At 43.6% G+C, this 20,274-nt stretch overlaps 3 protein-coding genes across 5 annotated transcripts; 2 read left to right on the top strand and 1 right to left on the bottom strand.

Moving 5' to 3' along the window:
- The first annotated feature begins 460 nt into the window (after positions 1 to 460).
- On the top strand, positions 461 to 7,291 carry LOC148409851 (ceramide synthase-like). Its single transcript, XM_088438729.1, has 7 exons — positions 461 to 889; positions 2,896 to 3,115; positions 3,288 to 3,371; positions 4,057 to 4,282; positions 4,523 to 4,618; positions 6,742 to 6,851; positions 6,988 to 7,291. The coding sequence occupies exons 2-7, from the start codon at positions 2,991 to 2,993 to the stop codon at positions 7,235 to 7,237; spliced, it is 891 nt and encodes a 296-aa protein (XP_088294855.1). The 5' UTR covers positions 461 to 889; positions 2,896 to 2,990; the 3' UTR covers positions 7,238 to 7,291.
- Positions 7,292 to 10,938: 3,647 nt separating this feature from the next.
- Positions 10,939 to 12,975, bottom strand: pagr1 (PAXIP1 associated glutamate-rich protein 1). 2 transcript variants are annotated; one of them, XM_088438730.1, is made up of 5 exons: positions 12,756 to 12,975; positions 12,025 to 12,223; positions 11,568 to 11,901; positions 11,405 to 11,496; positions 10,939 to 11,320 (listed from the first exon to the last, which is right to left on the bottom strand). In XM_088438730.1, the coding sequence occupies exons 2-5, from the start codon at positions 12,203 to 12,205 to the stop codon at positions 11,085 to 11,087; spliced, it is 843 nt and encodes a 280-aa protein (XP_088294856.1). In that variant the 5' UTR covers positions 12,206 to 12,223; positions 12,756 to 12,975; the 3' UTR covers positions 10,939 to 11,084. The 2 variants fall into 2 exon arrangements, with proteins under 2 accessions (XP_088294856.1, XP_088294857.1); XM_088438731.1 differs by having other exon boundaries at positions 12,034 to 12,223; positions 12,756 to 12,974.
- kif22 (kinesin family member 22) lies at positions 12,044 to 19,513 on the top strand. 2 transcript variants are annotated; one of them, XM_088438728.1, is made up of 13 exons: positions 12,044 to 12,216; positions 13,921 to 14,118; positions 14,359 to 14,486; positions 14,606 to 14,757; positions 15,029 to 15,238; positions 15,946 to 16,336; positions 17,026 to 17,146; positions 17,375 to 17,483; positions 17,627 to 17,813; positions 18,051 to 18,145; positions 18,878 to 19,072; positions 19,149 to 19,208; positions 19,274 to 19,513. In XM_088438728.1, the coding sequence occupies exons 2-13, from the start codon at positions 13,931 to 13,933 to the stop codon at positions 19,301 to 19,303; spliced, it is 1,866 nt and encodes a 621-aa protein (XP_088294854.1). In that variant the 5' UTR covers positions 12,044 to 12,216; positions 13,921 to 13,930; the 3' UTR covers positions 19,304 to 19,513. The 2 variants fall into 2 exon arrangements, with proteins under 2 accessions (XP_088294854.1, XP_088294853.1); XM_088438727.1 differs by lacking the exon at positions 12,044 to 12,216 and adding an exon at positions 13,555 to 13,678.
- The last annotated feature ends 761 nt before the right edge of the window (positions 19,514 to 20,274 follow it).

The following is a 20,274-nucleotide window of genomic DNA, read 5'->3' as shown; positions in this document are numbered from 1 at the left end:
ACTAGTCTTCAACTGTAATTAAAAATGTGTTAAAATCAATAGAAATTGCTCCAAAACAGTGTAAATACTGTAAATAAAAATGTTTGTAGCTATATCACCGGTTTCCAGCAAGTTTGTCCCATGGTACTAAACGATATTGTTTTGATTGGTTATTTATATTGAAATCAGTATAGATTCTATCCATACTTTAATCAATATACAGTCCTACTGATAGGCGTTTTTTCCCCGGGCGCTGTGGTTTTATTGAGAATAGCTGCAAACTTTTTGTTTTACTGAAGAACGCGAGTTTAATCAGTACTTTGGCCATAATAGCCTGTTATATTCTATACTTTTGCCATTTGTGCAAATATCCATGGATCTGAATCGTGCATGGAAAGAATGCAGCAGGGGAGACAGCGAGTGTTGCAAAACCTTCTCGTCATGACTCGATGCTGCTGTTAGCAAGTAGCTGGCGCAGCAGTCCGCCGACTGTTGAGTCAACAGCAGCAAAAGAGAGAGACACACACTCACACACACACACACACACACACACACACACACACACTCTCACAGGGATGCAATGACACGGGCACCGGACCGCTCTTTCGACGACTGACACCCACCCTTTGCAAAACATTTTTTTTTTAAATCGTGCTTTCAACTGAGACATTAGTTCAAGTCGGTCGCTGAATGCGCCCGCACTTGCACGAGCGAGCGAGCTTGCAGCTGATTTGGATCGAACTTGCTGCAAGCTAGCTGTTAGCCGGCTGCCTGCTAACCCTCCGGGCGTCCAAGTGGCCGCACAAAACATGTGGATCGTCGCGGCGGAGACCCCCGGGACCACGCTAGCTTTACTCCGCGGGACGCGAGTTTCAAGCGGCCGCTGACTGGACGCCGCCAAAGCTTCTGTGTAAATAGCGGTCTTATTTTGTCTCCTTTCTCCCCCTCCCCATCTCGAGACATGTGCACTGAACTCCTGTCTGCTAGCCGCGACGGGCTAGCTTGATGGCGGCTAATGCTAACTGCTACAAACAAATAACATGTCATTTAAAGTGTCGCCGCTGCGTGTAACAAAAAAACGTTTTCTTCACTTCTAACACGTGAGCCGCCTCGTATTTCGTCGTGGCTTCTTCGTCGCTAATTAAATTTGAAAAAGCCGAACAAATTAAAAATAAAAGCTTCTTTAGCCGGCGGAGATTCAGTGGTTGACATTGGCTAACGTTAGCTGGCGTGTTTAGCATCATTGTTATCGCACAATTGCTGCTGCTGCATTGTGTCAATTTTTTTTAATCGAGTCAAGGCACTTATTTAAAAAAAAATCATCTTTGCGGCAAGCCATTAAAAAAAGTCATCGATAAGTGCATACGCGTGTCAGTTATGTAGCTCTGCCATCTAATGGAAGATTATTAAATTGTTATGCCTGTCAATATACGTCGATGGCAAGAATACGAAAGTAAATCATTTTAAAAGTAATACTTTTCAGAATAAGTTAAACTAGATGAAAAGACAGGAAATTTTAGTCTGAACAAGAAAAAAAAAGATTAAGATAATGCTTGTTGGTATGGGCACACAGTAGAAGTCATTTGTTCAATACAACTCTTTCACCTTCTGATATAATATCGATATGATATCTGATATCTTTCTGTTTCTTTTTTTTTAAATTTAGCATAAAATGATTGAAATGACTTGAACAAGTGATGCCATTTAAACAAGCAAAAATAGGCAGCAAAATATGACACATTTTCCCCTGCGTGAATTTGCAGCACCTGAAAAAATAAATCCACAATAAATTAACGGGTCCTAATAAATGACTAAAAATAACACACATCTTTTTACATCCAGGTCACCTGATTCCTGTGGGTAAAACAAAAAGAGTATCCAAATAGTTGTTTTTATTTAACAAAAATGCACTGCACTTTTCATATTGAGAATTTAGATGTAGACCAATATAATCGGATTTTGTTTTTATGCTGATATTGGACTGTTATCCGATACCGATGTCAGATCAGGACACTCTTAGGGCCGAGTGAGTTCAGTAATTGGCATAATATATAAAGTTCTACCACACAGCGAAATCGCAAATGGAAATATGCTCATAACACATTCTGCAGTGAAATTTGAATAATCAATTGCTCAATTGTAACTCAAAATAATGCTTCCAGGAATTTCAGCACCTTTTCTGTGATGCACTGCGCAGGTTGCTAATGGATTTCAACTTTTGAATGAGTCAGCGGTCCAGTGGAAGCCAAACCACTCGGAACCCGCACCTGAATAAATGGCAAAGTGGGCTTTGCTGTCATCGCGCCGCAGCTGAGGGGATGACATCATCACCTATTGATTTTCAGTTAGTCTCGGAATTGATTTTAGGGTTTTACTGATGGCTTTCTAAGCACATTGTGGTCTGGCCCCAAGCTAATAACGGAAGTATTAACTCAATGCCAGCTAGCTTGTGGCCTGTTCCAAATTTGAGGTTTAAAATGCAAGGTTATTTCAAGCTGAATTTCCAGTTAAGTCATTGAATCCCATCGACATATTTTTGCGTTTTATGAGTCAAGACAATCAATCCCAGGTACTTTTCAAGTGTTTGCCTAAATAAAGGTCTAAAAAGGCTCATAAAAATAAATCTAGGACTAAAGTAATGATTACTTAATTAAGCTAATGTAATCCATTACGTTAGTGACCTTAAGAAATTACTTTAGTAGTAGTTTATTACTTTAGTACCTAATGTTATGACTTTAGTACTTATTCACCTAAAGTAATCCATTACTTAAGTATCCAATTGTCAAAAATTCTAGATTACTATAGTAATTAGTTTCATAACTAGTAGTAGTTGATTACTTTATTACCTATCAGCGCCTCTTGTCTTGATTGCTTCTGATTGTAGGATCAATGCATTTACACTTTGGCCTCTCGCAGGGGGGAGAAAAAGCAGGAAATCTCCAGGACCAGATCGCCCGCCCGCCCGCCCGCCCGCCCGACTTTTTTGCCTCTCAGCCCGACGGCCAGGGACCATGCTGACCTTCCTCGCTGCTGGCTCCGTTTTCTTCCCGGGCCTCTTTCTTCTGTCCAAGCAGTGCCTCAAATCCATCCCGGCGCTGCGATGGAGCGAAGGCGACGCCGTCATCGTGTCCGCCCGGTGAGGACGCATTCATCAAATACGCTTCTCGTCGGGACGTTTTCGCTCGCTGTAAAATACGCGCCTTGGCTCCGTACGCCGTCGCGCGGGTGGCGCTCCGCTAAAAGCTATCGGTCGGTCAGTAAAGCCCGTAAATCAGCCTGTGTTTATTTCTTTTTTTCTCCCGTTTCAGGTTGGTGTCGTCGGTTCAGGCCGTCATGGCTTCTTCGGCCGGCTACATTATCGCTTCTTCCTGCGATGACATCATCGAGGACCAGTGAGTCGACAAATCAGTGAATGTGCATGTACACTACAGCATGCACCTTATATGTGTGTGTGTGTGTGTGTGTGTGTGTGTGTGTATATATATATATATATATATATATATATATATATATATATATATTAGGGCTAGGCAATACTGCCAAAAAAATAGTCTCGATTTTCTTCAATCATTTTGGGCGATTATGATTTTAATCGTGACATCTGAAATTTGTTTAAGGGTTTGATTTATTTAAAAAAAGAATCCCGTGGACAATATTCAGACAAAAATAAGGAATACTGCTTCAAAACAGTTTAAATGTAAACTTGGCTTTCACAGCGAATTTCTTAAAGGAATAGTCCATTTATTTGGCCGTTGTTATCAGTCAAAAGTTCATATTTTGTCGTTCATTAATCTATTATTTTTCATATACAATTAATATTTTTAAAAAGAAAATGTCTGCCGTCAAGCAGAAATCACATCCCCTGTGCTCAGCAAAATATTTCCGTATAATCTATTGTAACACATTCATAAGTTCCGTGTTTTTCACATACATACAAAAGACTATTACAAAGAAATCGTTAATGTCAAAAATCCTCACTCACTTATAACTCAATTTACAAGCTTGATAATCTGGTTCATGACCATTTTGTTTTCAGTTTAGCGTTGTCACCCCAAAATATTTCCTTGGTCCCCCCAGGCACTGGCTGACCAGCACCTACATCATGTTTGCCGTCCCCTACTTCGTCTACGACATCTACGCCATGTTCATGTGCTACTGGTACAAGCTGCGGGTCAAGGGTCACGAGGAGGCCTCGGCCGCCCCCCAGCACATGGCGTCGGCGCTGACCAGCTACCTGCGGCGCGAGTTCCTCATGGTGCTGCACCACGTCGTCATGGTGACCGTCTGCTTCCCCGTTTCTGTGGTAACGGACCTTTCTTTTATTTTCCCTATCGCTCGCGTTGTTTACACGCGCGGAATTGTGCGTTTGGACCCACGGCCGTTATGATAGATAGCGCCGCTGGTCGACTCCGGCCCAAATGGCGTTTTTCCAGCGCCGCATAATTAGAAGCGGCGCACTCTGCCGCCCGCCCACAGCGGAGCGGCAAGCGTAATTGTTTTTCTGGCCCGCCGATGAATTTCTGTCCGTCTCTGCCCCCTCCAGTTCGTGCGTCAAGGAAAGGGCGATTATTTCCAGGGCATCATGTTCATGGCCGAGCTCAGCACTCCTTCGGTCTGCTTAGGAAAAATACTCATCCAGGTAGGTGGACACTCGCCAGGATTATAACGGCGCTCTCTGCGTGTGCTCGGGTGTGTGCGCGAGATGCACGTGCCGCTACGTAGCCACGTTTCCACCACGGAGTACAACGCTTAAAAGAACAGAAAAATAGTTCTCGCTCAAATTTGCCATCACTCTAATGCACAGATGTGGAACTCCAGTCCTCGAGGGCCGGTATCCCGCAGGTTTTCCGGTTTTCTCTCCTAAACACCTGATTAGGATCATTTTCCAGCTCCCCCAAAGCTTACTAATGAGCTAATTATTTTATCAGTTGTGTTGAGGAGAGAAAACCCGAAAACCTGCATGATACCGGCCCTCGAGGACTGGAGGTCCACACCTATGCTCTAATGAATGGCTACAATTCCTGTTGCTATATTCCGCTGAGACGCGTCCCGCTCGTTTGTGTCCACTGTCGTGGACATTTGTTTTTGTCGTCATCTTTGAACCAGCTGGGGTTGCGCTACTAAGTCCTAATGTCCTCAGCTGGGGACATCCTGACTTCTCCAATCAAGGCTCATGCGTTTGCTCGGGATAAAATCAAAATGTAGTGCCGTGACGCGGTTCACTTTCTGTAGTTAACTTTTATGAAGGTTTGAATTTTGAAAAAAATGTGAAAAAAAAGTCAATGGCAACCTGAGAAAAGTTTGGGAGTGGTTTTAGACCCTCAAAGGGATGGTCTTTTTCAGTCATTTTCAGCTGAAAATGGAAAATATTTTTTTACGTACTGTTAATACTTTTCAAAACACACGTTACTAAAAATGGCGCGCGCTCGTGGATCGGCTCAGGTACCAGCCGAATTTGGTGGAAACGTGTCTCCTTGATAAACATCCTCTCCTCTCGCCACTTTCTTTCTTCTTCATTCCCACGGCCGGGGGGGGGGCAAAGGGAGCTCGGCCGTCTCAGCATTTCCCAGCATGCGCTCGGCTCCCGTTGAGCGTCCCCTAACAAGCGGCCGTCCCTCGGTAACGGCGTTTGCTTGAATAAACATGGCGCGATACGCTATCATCTCCCCGATCCCCGTCAGCTGTCCGTGCGCTTCTTTGATAAGCCGAAAAGCCGGCGCGCCCTTGGCTTCCGGCAACAAGGCGCTCTTGTGCGTTTCCTCGCCGTTATCGGCCCCAAGCAGGCGGCCTCTTTCGACGCCGCTCTCCATTCAATGTCCATTTCAGCAACGCTCTCATATTCGCAGAATGCCGCAATTAACCCTTACAAAGTGCTCCGTCTCTTCACCGTATGCCCCATGTCAGGAATTCACACATCGGATGCTATAGTACAGAAATAGCTTGGCTGACAACATGCTACATACGTAATACGTCCTTTTTTTTTTTTTTTTTAATTTGTTGACATTTTTTTTTAAATGTTTGGCTAAAGGAGGAGCTAACAATGGCTGGTACTAAATGAATGAAGTAGTAATTAAGTGCTAGTAATTGATTAGGTCATTAAGCGTCAAAATAATTGATTACTATCTAAGTATTAAAGGGATTTTTTTCGGTACTAAAGTGCCAAAGTAATCAATTACTTTAAAGGTAGTAATTGAAAATTGTAGTGTTAGTAATCAATCACAGAGTAATCAATTGCAGTGCTGCAGGCAAGTGATCAATTAGTTTCGCACTTTAGTTCAGAAGGTAATTAATTTAATACTGGCTTTTCTGAAGTAATCGATTACTTATTTATTTACATATCCAAAGCAGTCATTACTTTCCTTACCTATATGTACTAAAGTAATCAATCAAATTAGGCAATGAAGTGCTAGGTAATTGGTGACAAGGTGATTGAATAGCTATGAATAAGTTAAACGTCAGATTTTTGAGCGTTTCTTAGGTCACTCAAATTCATAATGTCCAGAATGACTAAAGGAACCAAGTTGTTTATTTTTTCTTGGGGGGGACGACGACTTTGAGGCAATGTTTTTTTTTTTTTTTTTTTTTTTTTCCCCCCCTGTAGCACTCGGTCGAAAACGTTTGATTCAGCACAGCGCTTTCAGTTTGACCTGGGCGGCGCGCAAGGGTTTCAAAAAGACAAGTCCGAAGTCCACTCACAGCGACCCGCTTGCTTCTCTTTGTCTCTCTTTTGTCTCTGTGCCTTCTGTTGTTTCCCGCTCTCAGTACAAACAGCAACACACACTCCTGCACAAAGTGAACGGGGCTCTTATGCTGATCACTTTTTTCATCTGTCGGGTCCTCCTCTTCCCTTACCTCTACTACGTCTATGGAAGGTACGTCTTCCCCCCTCCCCCCCCCCCGGCTTTCTTTCTCTTAACGCCGCGCTCGGGAGTCGGCGAGCCTCCACGTCTGCCCGTTTGCGTTTAACCGACCGCTGCCCTCGTCTCTTTTTTTTCTCCCGGGGTTCAGGTACGCGTCCATTCCCTTCCACTTGGTCCCCCTGTCGGTGCCGTGGCACTGTAACCTGGGCGCCGCCCTCCTCATGGCCCCGCAGCTCTATTGGTTCTCCCTTATTTGTCGGGGAGCCCTGCGACTCTTCACGGGCTCCTCCCGCTCGCAGAGACGGCGCCCCGGCGCCGCCGACGGCGGCCCGGCGCCGCCCCAGCCGGCCAACGGCTACCGAGCGCCCTCCACGGAACCCGACTTGGCCACCCACTGAGAGGAGTCGGGGCGGGGCGGGGCGGGCGCGGAGGAAGGCGGGGCGAATGTACCAATGTCAGGGGTGGGGTGGGGGGGGGGGGGGGGGGGGGGGGGGGGGACACACGTAGCAACGCGGCGAAGGATAAAAAGCTACGGACAATGTCCTCGAGTAGCGCCGGAGTCTTTGCGGGCGGCTTCTGGCCGGCCTTTCAAGTACTTCAGCTTCTCACTTAGTAGGAATAACAAAACGAGTGCCGGCGCACTCCGACGATGTCATCGGGCACTGTGACAGGAAGGAACGCGCGCCGGCCTGAGAGGATGTATAGCAAGCGTAGGCGACCATTTCCTTCACGTAGATCAAAACCGTGACCTCTCGGGGGCCGGCGGGTCCGTAGGAATGTATTATATTGTATGTTAGAACATTTGCTGTAGACGGACGGCCGAATTCAGTTATAGCAACCGAGAAGACGAAAAAAAAAATCCTGACTAAAGGAAACGTCGGCTTGTTAGTGTTTCTCTGTATCCTCTATGTAGTCACTGTCACTCTAACAACATTTAGGAAGCAAACTGCTGATTGGGAGACTGGATTCTGCTGCCTTATCCCCCTTTTTCCATTTTGACTTTGCTTTCCATCCGTTTTTCAATTCAAACAGAGGGGAAAATGTGACAAGGTGTACATAGCTCCCGTTCCCACGTCAGTATTACGGCGGTGTCCCTTTTTTTTTTCACCTTTTTCATTCGTTTTTTATCAAACGCTGACTGTGGAGTAAGCATTTTTGACCGGCTAGCTCATTGGGACGTATTTGAAAGACATTCCAACGTACTTGTTAAAAATGTTTGGACAGATTTGCAAAAACGTTCAGATGTTTCGGTGCCGTCGAACGGAATTCGTAGCATATGTCCTATAAGGTCACGGGGGCGTTGACTTGCGCAAGATTAACTCTCTCGCTGCCAGCCAAATCAAAAGGAATCTTTGACGCCGTCGTTGGCACTGAGGGAGTTAACAAAAGCTATTTTTAGGTAAACAACATACCGATATGTTCACAATTTAGTACATATATTTTTATGGATTCGTTATTATTTACATTTTACTGTCAAAGGAAATGCGGTTGCCCAAGTCAATTCCCCTCGGCATTATGGGGGAATTATGCTTTTTTTTAATCTTTTAACCTAAAAGTATGAGGGACTGTATTTCCATTTTTTTTTTAATTTTTAGGCTTCATGCTAAATATGTCACATTTATTCCCATAATGTTGTGAGCCATTGACTTGCGGTGGGGAAAAAAATGCTTTTGGCCTACATGATACCGATACTTGAAAATGGAGTAAATTATCTGTAATTTTTATGATTGAATAAGTATGATCCTTCTGATTTTTTAATGTCACAGGGTATGCACATGTGCAAGTCAATACCTTTTAACTTTATGGGGAAGAAAAACATTATTTTTTTTCAGCTTTTCGCTTACAGGGGTGTCAAATTGGCCGGACCGGTAAAATCATGCTATAAAAAGAAATTCCAAATTCAGCTCATTTTTATACTTTACCAAATCATCTCATGGGCCGGACTAAACCCATTTGCGGGCCAGAACCGGCCCCTGGACCGTATGTTTGACAACCCCTGGTCTACAAGAAGGATCAAACGTACTAGCTCATTTTTTTTTTTTTTTTTTAAATTCCGGCCTAGATTATAACAATACGTTTTAAAATGAAACACGTAAACATTAAGTTTCATTGTTTCATTATGTCTATTTGGCATTTTTTTTCACGGTTACGCCATCTCTGTGGGATTACAGGAAGTAAGTCCTACGTTTTTAGCATTTTAGCCTTTGAGTATGTTGGAACAAGTTAGTAGTATTTGTGAGTACTTTCAAAGGAATTGGCCAGAGAAAAATATTTCGTCCACGTTGGCCGCGCCGCTCTTGGGACACGCCTCACCACCACGTACCCCTTGGCGCAGCTAAGTGTAGATAACGACATCATTCCATGTTGCGCCAACGCAACGTTAGGGAAGCAAATGCACACTTTGAAAAGATTCGATGTTTTATCGGACAACTAAAACGAAAGATCTTTTCGGTAGGGCAAAATATTTCCCAGGTGGTATTTTTTTCGTATTGTTCGGGGCATTATTAAGGGACTTGCAATGTTGCAATTTGAAGGGTAAACAAGTATTATGGGAAACGTTCCTTGGTAATTACCATGAGTTATTATTTTATTTTTTTTTTTTTTTCTTTCGATCTTTTACATTGTGCAAATTGCGCCATAGGTTCTATGAACCTTTTCCTGATCAGACCGGCTCGCTTTGTTTATTAATGTGTTTGTTTTAAGGCTGCAGCTGGAAATGGGTCATGGCTGAAAAATATAGAGAGATATATGAGTATATGATTAAAAAAAAAAAAAAAAAAAAAAAAAAGGACAAAAAGCGTGTGCCAAAACATCTGGACGACTAACCGGGCATGTCCAACACAAAGCGACCATCAACCCCCCCTCCCCGCCCCCCCAAGTCCCAGCCCGACCCCGCCGCTATGTACTGTATGTTCCACCAAATGCTTGTTATTTATTTGTAAGTATTTATTTATTTATTTATTTATTTGGTTTGTGGTTCTGAATGCATATTTATGCATCCATATTATACTCGATGCTTCGGAGCCTTATGCGAAGGCTGAAATGTTACTCCAACTTATCCGAAATATACTTCTCTGTCCTGATGGTTGTGTCTCGTCTTTCTTCGTCGTCGTCTTCATTCTTTCGGGGAAATCGGCAAGGTCTGCACACCCCTGCAGAAACACCAAATATTTGTGACATTAAAAAAAAAAAAAAAGATTTCCAACCATAACAACTCAATTAAAAAATGTTGAATAATTGTGTTTTTTTTTTTTTTTTTGCTTTACCTCAATGGACATTGTGTTGCTCCTGGTGTGTGTTTTGGCCACTTGCAGCCAAGACAGTAGACATGTGTATTCGGTATTGCACATGAAAATGATATCAGTATGACTAAGACGTCCTTTTTAGCGGAGGATAGATAATACATGCGTGTTAGCATTTTTGATTGCCTGTCTACATGTTGCGCCAGCATGTGTGTTCTAAAAGCAGTGCTTCGCAACCTTTTTTCAATGGTTTACCCCTTGTAAGAAATTTTCTCAGCCAAATACCCCTTGAACAGCACAAAGTGTTTTATGTCACTTATGTAACACTGGAACTACATTTGTAGTATCTCAAGGTGTACTTTATTTAGCAATTCCAGAAGATATCAACAGTTTATTTTAAAAATTGCACCATTAATGACAATGCATCTCTGTATAAAATTAACAAAATAAAGGTATACAGCTTCTTGAAGTCACTCTACTGCAATTTAACAAGTTGCTTCATGTTCCAATTCATTTGCTTTTATTTTGAAAAAAAGTACTGTTTCTGTCTGATATACACATCAACTCATATACTCATATTTCAAATTGAGAACGACTTCCTTAGTTATAAGTAATGATGGGAAAATGAAGCTTCTTGAACAACTTGATACTTTTTAGCTCCTCTTGGTTTAAAAATGCAGTCGGCTGAAACATGAATTCCCATTGCGCTATCCTTTATCTTTAAACCAAAAGCACCCTCTAGAGGAGTAAAATAAAATCACAAGTGGTTCACAAAGCTTCCTTTCACTAATTGTAAGGCCACAAAGCTTTTAAATATTTACCATTTTATGTCTATTAACCACATTTTCAGTCATCAGTCCTCTCAGGATAGCATGTTTATTGCCATAATACAAATACATAAAAAACATACAAAGCTTATTAGGTTAAAAAAAAAAAAAATTAAAGTATCTTGGGAAATGTACAGCGGGTCCTTGGGAAACAATCATTATTGCGTCACAAGTGTTCAATATCTCCTCTGCCTGGGTGAGAAGATGGTATCGGGGTTGCTGTCCCGCTCCCGTTCCTTGTCTCGCTCCTTCTGACTGTTGGGCGACAGCGCCGCCTCCAGCTTCTTCTCGCTTTTGAAAAGATCTCGTCCCGTGCGCATGATTTGCTCCTCGATTCTACGGTGGCGCTTCATGTCCGAAAGAACTTTGTCCAGCCGGGCCTCCCTTTTCACGGACGAGCGAGCCGATGAGCCTGCGGGCGTCAAGGTTCGGAGTTAAAACTAAGTCACACACACAAAAAAAAAATAAATTCTGATCAAAACGACATCGTTGTCACCTGGTGTTCTACGTCTATTAATGAAGGAATTTTTCGGGGTGGATTGCAATTGCTGCTCCTCGTCAAAGTCAAACTCGGTAGGACTCGGAGGCCTGGAAAAAAACATGAAATCCATAATCCCCTAAGGCCAAAATGAATCCGAAAGGATTGTGGCGATACTTACTTGCGCTCCCTCTCCTTCCTCTCTCGCTCCTCCGCCTCGTCGTCGTCCTCCTGCCTTTCCGGCGTCTGGGGCCGTTCGGGCGTGGGCGGCCTCCGGGGGAGGGGTTCAAAGTTGAGATCCAGGATCTCGCCCTTGGCCAGGAGCTCATAGAGTCTTTTGATCTCGGCAGGGGGAGGCATCCAGTTCTTGGGGTCTTCCATTTCCTCGTCGCTGTACACCAGCTCCCACTCGCCGTCCTTGTCTCCCGCTTGGGTCCCCTCTTCGTTCTCCACCGCTGCCACGGACCGAGGTGCATTTGTGTGCTCGTCTCCCTCGAGCCCGTCTGTTTCTTGGTCTGTGAGGGTGGAAGGGGGGCATCGGACATTGTAGCATTTATAAACTGCATCACTGTTAAGTTTTGTTTTGAAGACAATTGTGTGGAATTTTTTTTCTCCCAAAAAGCCACCATTTTCCTCACTCTCTTGACCTTTGCCGTCTGTGGTTGCAGTGTCCTCCACTGATGCAGCGATCATCTCTGCATCCTGTTGCTCCGTGCCTTCTTCCTCCAGTGTGCAGGCTTCATTTTTACTTTCTGCATCTTTGACACCAAGAGCCTGGATGCCCTCATGCAGTGATACATCTGGTGCCTCAGCCTGCATCCTTCAAGAAGGTAAAGTCTAAGGCATGAGAAAAAAAACAAAACACAATTCTTATAGCAAACGTTTTCTCGGTTGTTTTCATGTTTTAAACATCTGAAAATCCAAGAGTCCTTTAGGAATCAAGCACATTAGAAACACGTTTCCAACCTAGGGTTGTATTCCATCAAGAGTCTGGTCTAAGCCCACTAGTTTTCAGCAATATTTTTGATGTTGTACACTAAAAATAGTAAAAGAAAAGAAAGTTTGAGGTTACGGTAATGCTGATATTATGTCTGGAGTGAGTAAAAAGGAGGTTCGGTGAATGCAACTATTTCCGGTGTGCAAAAAGCAAGACTAAGAAATATTTGCATCAAGTTCATACAAAACAGCGACGCATAATAGGAAAAAAAGCTGGGTAGATCGTGCGTTTACATGCACACAGCAGAAGATCGACTACTAGTCTATGATACGAGCAAATTGCATTAATACAAATTAAAACCCTCGAATGATTAACTTCCACGTTTTCAATGCAAAGTCATACATAAACGTTAGCGCGCCGTCTCGTCATTACCGATGGATGGGTGTTGTCGTTGCCGAATGCGTGGATAAAGTTATCCCCGACGATGAATAACGTCGGCGAAATGCTCCATTATAATTACACGAAAATACGCATTCGTAAATATAGCGCCATTTTGGGCAGAATAACCTGCTGAGTTTCGCACCCTGGTTGACTTCTATATCATGTGGATTAGCCAGCGCTGTGGCGAAAGTGCGACAACGGTTCGGAGCCCAGACAACCACAAACAAACTTTTTATTTTTGTGGCCAAGTATTAGTTAAAATTTGCGCGCAAAATTCAAACAAATAATATTAATATTAATCATGCACAATGGGATAACCAAAAGAAGCGCATTTTTCTTGACGCATTAAGTGTGGCAGTTTATACGAAAGTGCGTGGCCTTTTGTCAATCCAGACGTTGTTCGTACAAGGAAGCATTTCACGCGCACGTTGTACCTATTTTGCAAAGCAAAATTGGCATTTTGTGCATAAATATATATATATTTATAGCATATCCTCCTCAACCATTTCAAGTCTAGTGCTGTATCATATATGTAATGTTTGGAAATCTACATCCGTTGCCACTTCCGGTATGTCCAACATTGGTCTAAATATTTCGCCCACTCTTTGGAAAAAAAAATTGATTTAGATGTGAGTATTTATAAGTTTCATTAAATACTGTTTTTAATGCAAGTGATCATATTTATTAAAGTGCTGATGCGTTGTATAGTGGGGAATATTTCGCGGGTTCTGATTGGCTGATTGTCGTTTCCGCCTTCGTGGTCCCTTCGTTTGAATTGTTTTTCGGTTAGAACTTTTGGAGCTCCTCGTCGCCATTGGTGAAGAGGGGCCTGCACAATGTTTCTGAATTTGAATTCATGACAGCTTTAAGACATGAATTAAGGCACACTTCCCGGCAATCGGCACACAACATTGGTAAGTGATATACTCATATTCATATGTTTTGAAATAACACAATAAAACGCCGAATTTTGGATTATCTGTTAGCTAGCTGCTAACAAAGACGCCATACGCGAGTTTTTTTCTTTTCTTCTTCTTGTTCTTCTTCTTTCTTCTTCTTTCTTCTTCTTTCCCCTGAAATGTGAAACGTTGTTTGAGGTTCCCTGTCGTATTAGAACGGTTCCGTACTGGCTTATTTGCCCATTTTGCACTTTCAGGAATCCAACTATGGCCCAGCGCGTGGCGGTCTCGGACAATGGCCGCAAAAAAATTTCTCGGGTAAAGGTCGCGGTTCGTCTGCGACCTTTTATGGACAAACAGGATGAACGAGGCGAGGGGCCTTGTGTGAGAGGCCTGGACTCACAGAACTTGGAGATAGTAAACTGGAGGAATGCCACAGAAACGCTAAAATACCAGTACGTAAAGTTGCCATCTGACTGCATGTTTGCACTATTAGGGATTTGAAGTTTAAACACACGACACAGAAAGTAAATTCACAATTTTGTCTCAAATAAAGCACATTTCAGGGTGTTTTCGAAGTCTAGTTTGCTTTATCCAGGATGTATCAATAACTAAAATGTGTGCAATCCTTAACTCCTTGAAATAACTGCCCTCTTTTCCACTGCATCTTCAAGTCATACATTTCCCCGTTTCAGCTTTGATGTGTTCTATGGTGAGCAAACGACACAAAAAGAGGTCTTCCTGTCCTCTGTGAAGCCCATTCTACCCTACATCACAAGGGGCCAGAATGCTAGCGTGTTCGCCTATGGACCAACAGGAGCTGGTATGCTGCCTCATTTTAAGCAAGCTGTTAAACAATTGTAGGTGTTTAATTCCATGCTGATTTCAATTTTTGTGTTTTTGTTTTTTTTTTTCTACCCCCACCCCTCAAAAAAAAAAAAGGCAAGACCCACACCATGTTGGGCAGTACAAAGCAGCCTGGTGTTATTCCTCGTGCTGTCGGGGAAGTCTTCAACCTCGTCAACGCTCAGAACGAGGATGAGGGCTGGGATTACTCCATTGGAATGTCTTATTTAGAAATTTACAATGAGAAGGTAGGTATGCCGTTCCGCACATTTACTTCTTTGTATCTGACAGTGAACTTCAATTTCGTGTGTGCAATATATGTTCCACATCAAAAATATTTTCACATCTCAACACTGCGCCTTATTTTCACTTTAATAAGCTGCAAACACAGCAAAAGCTTGTGTTTATGTGACCAAGTTGCTGCACTATGACTGCAAAGGACATAATTCAACTGCTGCATTAAAAAAAATGCAAGGAATTTGTAATTGTTCTAATGTTGCAGTTGTCTCCACCATTCAGGTGCTGGACCTTCTGTCGCCAGGCTCCCAGGATTTGCCCATCCGGGAAGACAAAGACAAGAACATCCTCATACCGGGCCTGACGCACACGACAATCTCATCCTTCGCGGACTTTGAGCGGCATTTTGTGCCGGCCAGCCTGAATCGCACCACCGCCTCCACCAAACTCAACCAGCGTTCCAGCCGCAGCCACGCCGTCCTCCTCATCAAGGTGTGAGCGGAAACCACTCGGCATCGTTCTCATCCATGGTTTGCTTGGACTCTCCTTTGGGTGGCTTGAATGCAAAACAAAGGTGTCCAAACTAAGGAGCGGGCACCCATTTGTGGCTCTGAAATGAACAGTTGACAAGGTCCGAGAAGTTTGCTGAGAAGGCGATGCAGGAAAAGATTAAAAAATATATATACATACGTTGTTTTTTTTTAAAGGGATAAAACGAACAATTATTTTCGGTTTCAACATCGCCAGGTACTTCTGTAAACACTAACCTTAAGCACACCGGCTGTTTGTGACGTCATGATGCCCATACGGGACACTTTTGAGCCATTTAACGTAGCCGGTTTGTTGTTATATAAAACTTTTCCAGATTGCTAAGGAACCTGGTCAAACTTTATTGAAGTGGCCCCCGGAAGAAAAAGTTTGGACACCACTCAGCTAGAAACTTGAAAAAGCATCTAAGCAATTCGTGGCCTTTGTGCAGTAGGCCAGGAATTGGTAGCTGATGCTGAAATCAACCCTCTCTTTTTCATTCCCATTAGCAACTGCTGGGCTTTCTGGGATTTAACCGGGAGAGGTACAAGCGGCTGTCGGCTTTTTTTTTTTTTTCTGTCTGTCTCCTCTTCCCCCCCCCCCCCACCTTCTTTTATAGGTCGTTCATTCTTTGGCTTGTGTCTCACCCTCCAATGTTTGCATTCATCAAGGTGGTGCGCACGCAGCGCTGCCTCCCCCGCCGCCAACAAACAGGCAAACTCTACCTGGTGGACCTGGCCGGCTCGGAGGACAACCGGCGCACGGGCAACCAGGGCATCCGGCTGAAAGAGAGCGGCGCCATCAACCTGTCGCTCTTCACCCTCAGCAAAGTGGTGGACTCGCTGCGTTCGGGCGCCTCGGTGCGCGTGCCCTACAGGGACAGCAAGCTGACGCGCCTGCTGCAGGACTCGTTGGGCGGTTCGGCGCACTCGCTCATGATCGTCAACATAGCCCCCGAGTACGAGTACTGCTTCGACACGGTGGGCGCGCTCAACTTTGCTGCCAAGTCTAAGCTCATCATCAACAAGCCCTTCACCCGGGAAACCGTGGCTGTGCTGCCAGGTGATGGCAAACCCTTTTAATTTTCTCTAGGGATCCACAGCAATTGAAAACTGCCTTACGTAATTGGTTAAAAAAAAAAAAAATTGCAACAAATATGAAAGCCTTTTTCTCAATCAGTACATAGTGACGGGCGATATACTAGATGCCCAGATGTACTTAACTCATTCAATCCCAAATAATAATATAATAATAATCAATATCAGTGCTTTTTGTACCTTAAGTAATTGATAACAATATTACTTGTGTAAAGGTAAGCGATTTATTTAGCTATTAATTTCTTAACTCGCCAGCCAAACATTTGAAAAAGAAACTCTAAAAATAAAAAACCTGGGAAAAATGTCTGTACTTATTTAAAAAAAATCAAATGGGCTGCGCTATATACTTGTATATCTGTATTAGAAGGTGAGCCGTGCCGTCCCGTTGGTTCTTATGTTTTATTGTGGCCCCTTTTTCGTTTTGGTGATATCTTAACATACATTTCCCTCTTGGAAGGCAGTATCAGCATTGTAGATCTTTCAAGTTGGCTCGACTTCTGCCACTGCAATGCGGCCTGAAATCATGCAGTGACATCTCTCCAGACAAACAGTGTTGCTTCGTCTTGTGCCCTGCATACTAAATTGTTAATCCCCCCCCCCCCCCCCCCCCCCCCCCCCCCCCCCCCCCCCCCCCTCCACTGCCCGGGTTTCCAGTCAAACGGGCCAGGGAGGAGCATGAGGCGGTCCACTCTGGCGCCGAGCCCCGCAAGAAGCTGAGGGATGAGAAGAAAACTGAGCAGGAGACCTCCATCTCGCCATCCGCTCTCCTTGACAGGTGCAAGACCGCACACGCTCATTGGGCGCAATCTTGTAACAAAAATGATAAGAATAATGGAGAATTGTTAAGCATATGCACAAAGCAACTATCTGCACTGCTCCTACGTCCTCTTTGCTTTCTTGCCATCTGCCAGTGAGCGTACACATCTGCTAATATATACACAAAACCTCTGATCTGACCACCGCTCTAATTGTTGTTGACTTGACCTTGAACCCTCCCCCACAGTCTGCCAGAACCGTCGGTCCTGGACAGGCTGCTTGCTCTGGAGAAGCGGGTGATGTTCTGCGAGACTCAAGACCGGTTTAGCGTGGCCACGGCCCACAAAGAGATCCAGGTGATGTGTTCTCGGGCTGCGAATAATACGCACACTCTGCACTTAAGTATCTGGACAACCTACCTGCAGTAAATACGTTAAGGAAGTATCTGTACTTTGTTACTTCTTGCCTGATATTTACCAAGTCATTTTGATCTATGCAGGAGCTCAAACAGGAGCACAAGGAGTTTGAGAGGAAGACCATGCTCCTCAGTCAGTCGGCAAAAAAGTCATCGGGTTGCGACCAGAAGGCCGGCGCCTCGAGCAGCACGCTGCCTCTGCAGCAAAAACAGAGCAACATCCCACAAGGCAGCACGCAGCAAGCCTTGGTCCAACCGCTGCAGGATCCCTGTGAGTCGTTTTCTTGAAACACGTTTGTCTCCCGCTTGGATTGCACGCGGCCTTATTGGCGACTTACTGATTATGTTTGTGAGGGACTTGAATGAGCCATTCTTGGCCTGGACGGCTTTCCAAGCAAGATGGCGTCACCGCTAAAATGGAAACGTGTTTGGATTATTCATGGCGCTGTGGCCGGAACGCAACCCTAATTTACGCTTGCCTTTTTTTTTTTTTCTTCCTCTCACCCAGCGTGCCAGCCGCAGCCCCACAAGCCGCTTACAGTCAGGAAGCAGTCAGTCTGTGTCAAGAAGAAAGCGCCTGCAAAGCTTCCGGATAAGGCTGAGGTCAGCATCCCGCTGTGTGTTGCTCGGGCGATTTATTATTTATCTGACCGTAATTCCCCAAATATAAGACGAACCTGTGCAGAGGACGCACCCTTACGTCAAGGGTCAAATTCTGGTATTTTCTATGTTACCGTGTATAAGACGCAGCAACCTAAAAACTCATTTGTTGCTTGCGTTTCCCACATTATGAGTGGCCAATGGAGACATGACCGTTTATATCGCAAGTGTCAAACTCTAGGCCCGCCACATCATCTTATTTGGCTCGCAAAATGTTGATTCTGACGAAAAAAAAAACAAAAAAACATTTGCAGGTTGTCTTCAACTTGAAATTTTTTTGAAGGGAAACACTAATAACTCTTTTAAACTGTTTTTACTGGGCTGTAATCTCAAAACTAGGTAAATGTGTTTCGATCATACTTAAAACTGATAACAAACCTCCGAGCCAAACTAGAAATTCAATTTGGCCGAGAATTAAAACGAGTTTGTCGTCAAAATTTGTCTTATGTGACTGACACATCAATCTTCCTTGAATTGTGTCAAGAAAATAAATAAATCGAATCATTCAGTTAACAATTATAGGGCACACCTATACTTTTGGCATTTATTTTTGGGAGACAGCGCATCTTATATTTAGGGAATTACGATATTTCTGTTATTTGCTCACTTCATAATGAAGTATACTGAAACAAAATTGCATTTTTTTCTTTCTGATTGTCGCATGCTTGGTCTCAGCTCCCAGGCGGCAAAGAGAACACAAAGAGCTGGGATTGCCAGTTGGACCAGTCGGCCGTGGATCAGGCCCGGCAGAAGATTCTCCACATCCTCAACACGGGCTCCCTCAAAGAGCTGAAAGGCCTGCAGCAAATCGGCGAAAAAAAAGCCAAGCTCATCCTGGGCTGGAGGGAAGTCCGCGGCGTTTTCCTCAAGGTGCGTCCGCAAAACGTGAGGCGCCCGCTGCAAAAGCTGCGCTTCCCGCTTCTCACATTGGATTTTCGGCACGCAGATAGAAGATCTAACTCAAGTCGAGGGGATGACGCAAAAAAGATTTTCCACCTTCATGAAGGTAAGTCATGTGTGCAGGTGCGGCCAATCAACGCGTCAACTTGTTTTGCTTCTTTCTGTTTTCAGGCAAACCTTTTGAGTTTCATGGGAAAGTGATCCCCTTCATTTTTGGGGGGAGGTTGGATTATGGAGCCCATCCAAATCTTAACGTATCGCAATGTAAATATGTATTATAATTTATGTAAATGACATGCTGTGCATCACTTTTTCCACATTTTATCTACAGCTGCATTTGAAGATGGAACTTTTTTTCCAAGTTTTCTGGACTTTTTTTTGTAAATATATTATTAAAAAAAAATGAAATCACCTTGTGTAGAAGCATTTGTAAGTTTTGCCTTGAAATTCAAAATTGAGAGTAGTTGCCTTTTTTTTTTTTCCACTACAGCTTTTTTTTTTGACAGTCCATCTGTAAACGAATGCAACAATACATGGAAACCCGAAGGAAAACTTGTTACGGCTTCAACTTCACTCAGCTGAAATGACAGCATGCACACACACTTCTCTGACCATTAGTAGACCAAAGGCACGGTAAATGCTCTCATTCTCATACCATTTTCATGACCCAGTTAATCACAATATTAAAAAGGTAGTCTTGTACATCACAGCTAACTTCGGGTATAGACATTTAAAATGCTAACATTAGCTTTGAATTGTATGAAAATTTAACAGTAATTCTAAAACTAGCATTCAAATAGTAATACACCGTATTTAAAATGTTTTTCAAGTGCTTTCAGGTGCCTTGAGTATCTAAAAGTAACTCGATGGTTGATCTGAATGAATCATGAGCGTTATTCCCTGTTCTAAACAGGAAAACATAAACACAATGGATGACTACTAAATAATCCAACTGTCATTACGTAAGTATATGCCTGAACTCCGATGTATACTGTAGTGCTGTTGTTGTAGTTACAGTTGTTCACCAGAAGATGGCGCCCTGTCGTGTTATATATATTTTTTAAACCACCAATACGTCCTAAGTTGTTTTTGTATTCTTGACGTGAAGTAAATGTGATGCATCCTTACACAACTGTTTCAAATGTGACAACGACGACCTTACTTTGTGTGTG

The sequence above is a fragment of the Hippichthys cyanospilos genome, chromosome 17 (genome assembly GCF_059441005.1).
Source record: "Hippichthys cyanospilos isolate Australia breed blue-spotted pipefish chromosome 17, RoL_Hcya_1.0, whole genome shotgun sequence".
NCBI classification, from domain to species: Eukaryota; Metazoa; Chordata; class Actinopteri; order Syngnathiformes; family Syngnathidae; genus Hippichthys; species Hippichthys cyanospilos.
Note: the sequence above shows the minus strand (reverse complement) of the source record. Positions and strands in the feature narration are given on the sequence as shown.

Excerpts from the sequence above, each read along its gene's own strand:
- pagr1 (XM_088438730.1), bottom strand. The coding sequence starts at position 12,205 with ATGCAGGCTGAGGCACCAGATGTATCACTGCATGAGGGCATCCAGGCT. Across the intron at positions 11,497-11,567 it reads AGGAAGGAGAGGGAGCGCAA|GCCTCCGAGTCCTACCGAGT; the intron begins GTAAGTATCGCC and ends GTTTTTTTCCAG. Across the intron at positions 11,321-11,404 it reads TAATAGACGTAGAACACCAG|GCTCATCGGCTCGCTCGTCC; the intron begins GTGACAACGATG and ends TGACGCCCGCAG.
- kif22 (XM_088438728.1), top strand. The coding sequence starts at position 13,931 with ATGGCCCAGCGCGTGGCGGTCTCGGACAATGGCCGCAAAAAAATTTCT. Across the intron at positions 14,119-14,358 it reads ACAGAAACGCTAAAATACCA|CTTTGATGTGTTCTATGGTG; the intron begins GTACGTAAAGTT and ends TCCCCGTTTCAG. Across the intron at positions 14,758-15,028 it reads TAGAAATTTACAATGAGAAG|GTGCTGGACCTTCTGTCGCC; the intron begins GTAGGTATGCCG and ends TCCACCATTCAG.
- LOC148409851 (XM_088438729.1), top strand. The coding sequence starts at position 2,991 with ATGCTGACCTTCCTCGCTGCTGGCTCCGTTTTCTTCCCGGGCCTCTTT. Across the intron at positions 3,116-3,287 it reads GCCGTCATCGTGTCCGCCCG|GTTGGTGTCGTCGGTTCAGG; the intron begins GTGAGGACGCAT and ends CTCCCGTTTCAG. Across the intron at positions 4,619-6,741 it reads TAGGAAAAATACTCATCCAG|TACAAACAGCAACACACACT; the intron begins GTAGGTGGACAC and ends TCCCGCTCTCAG.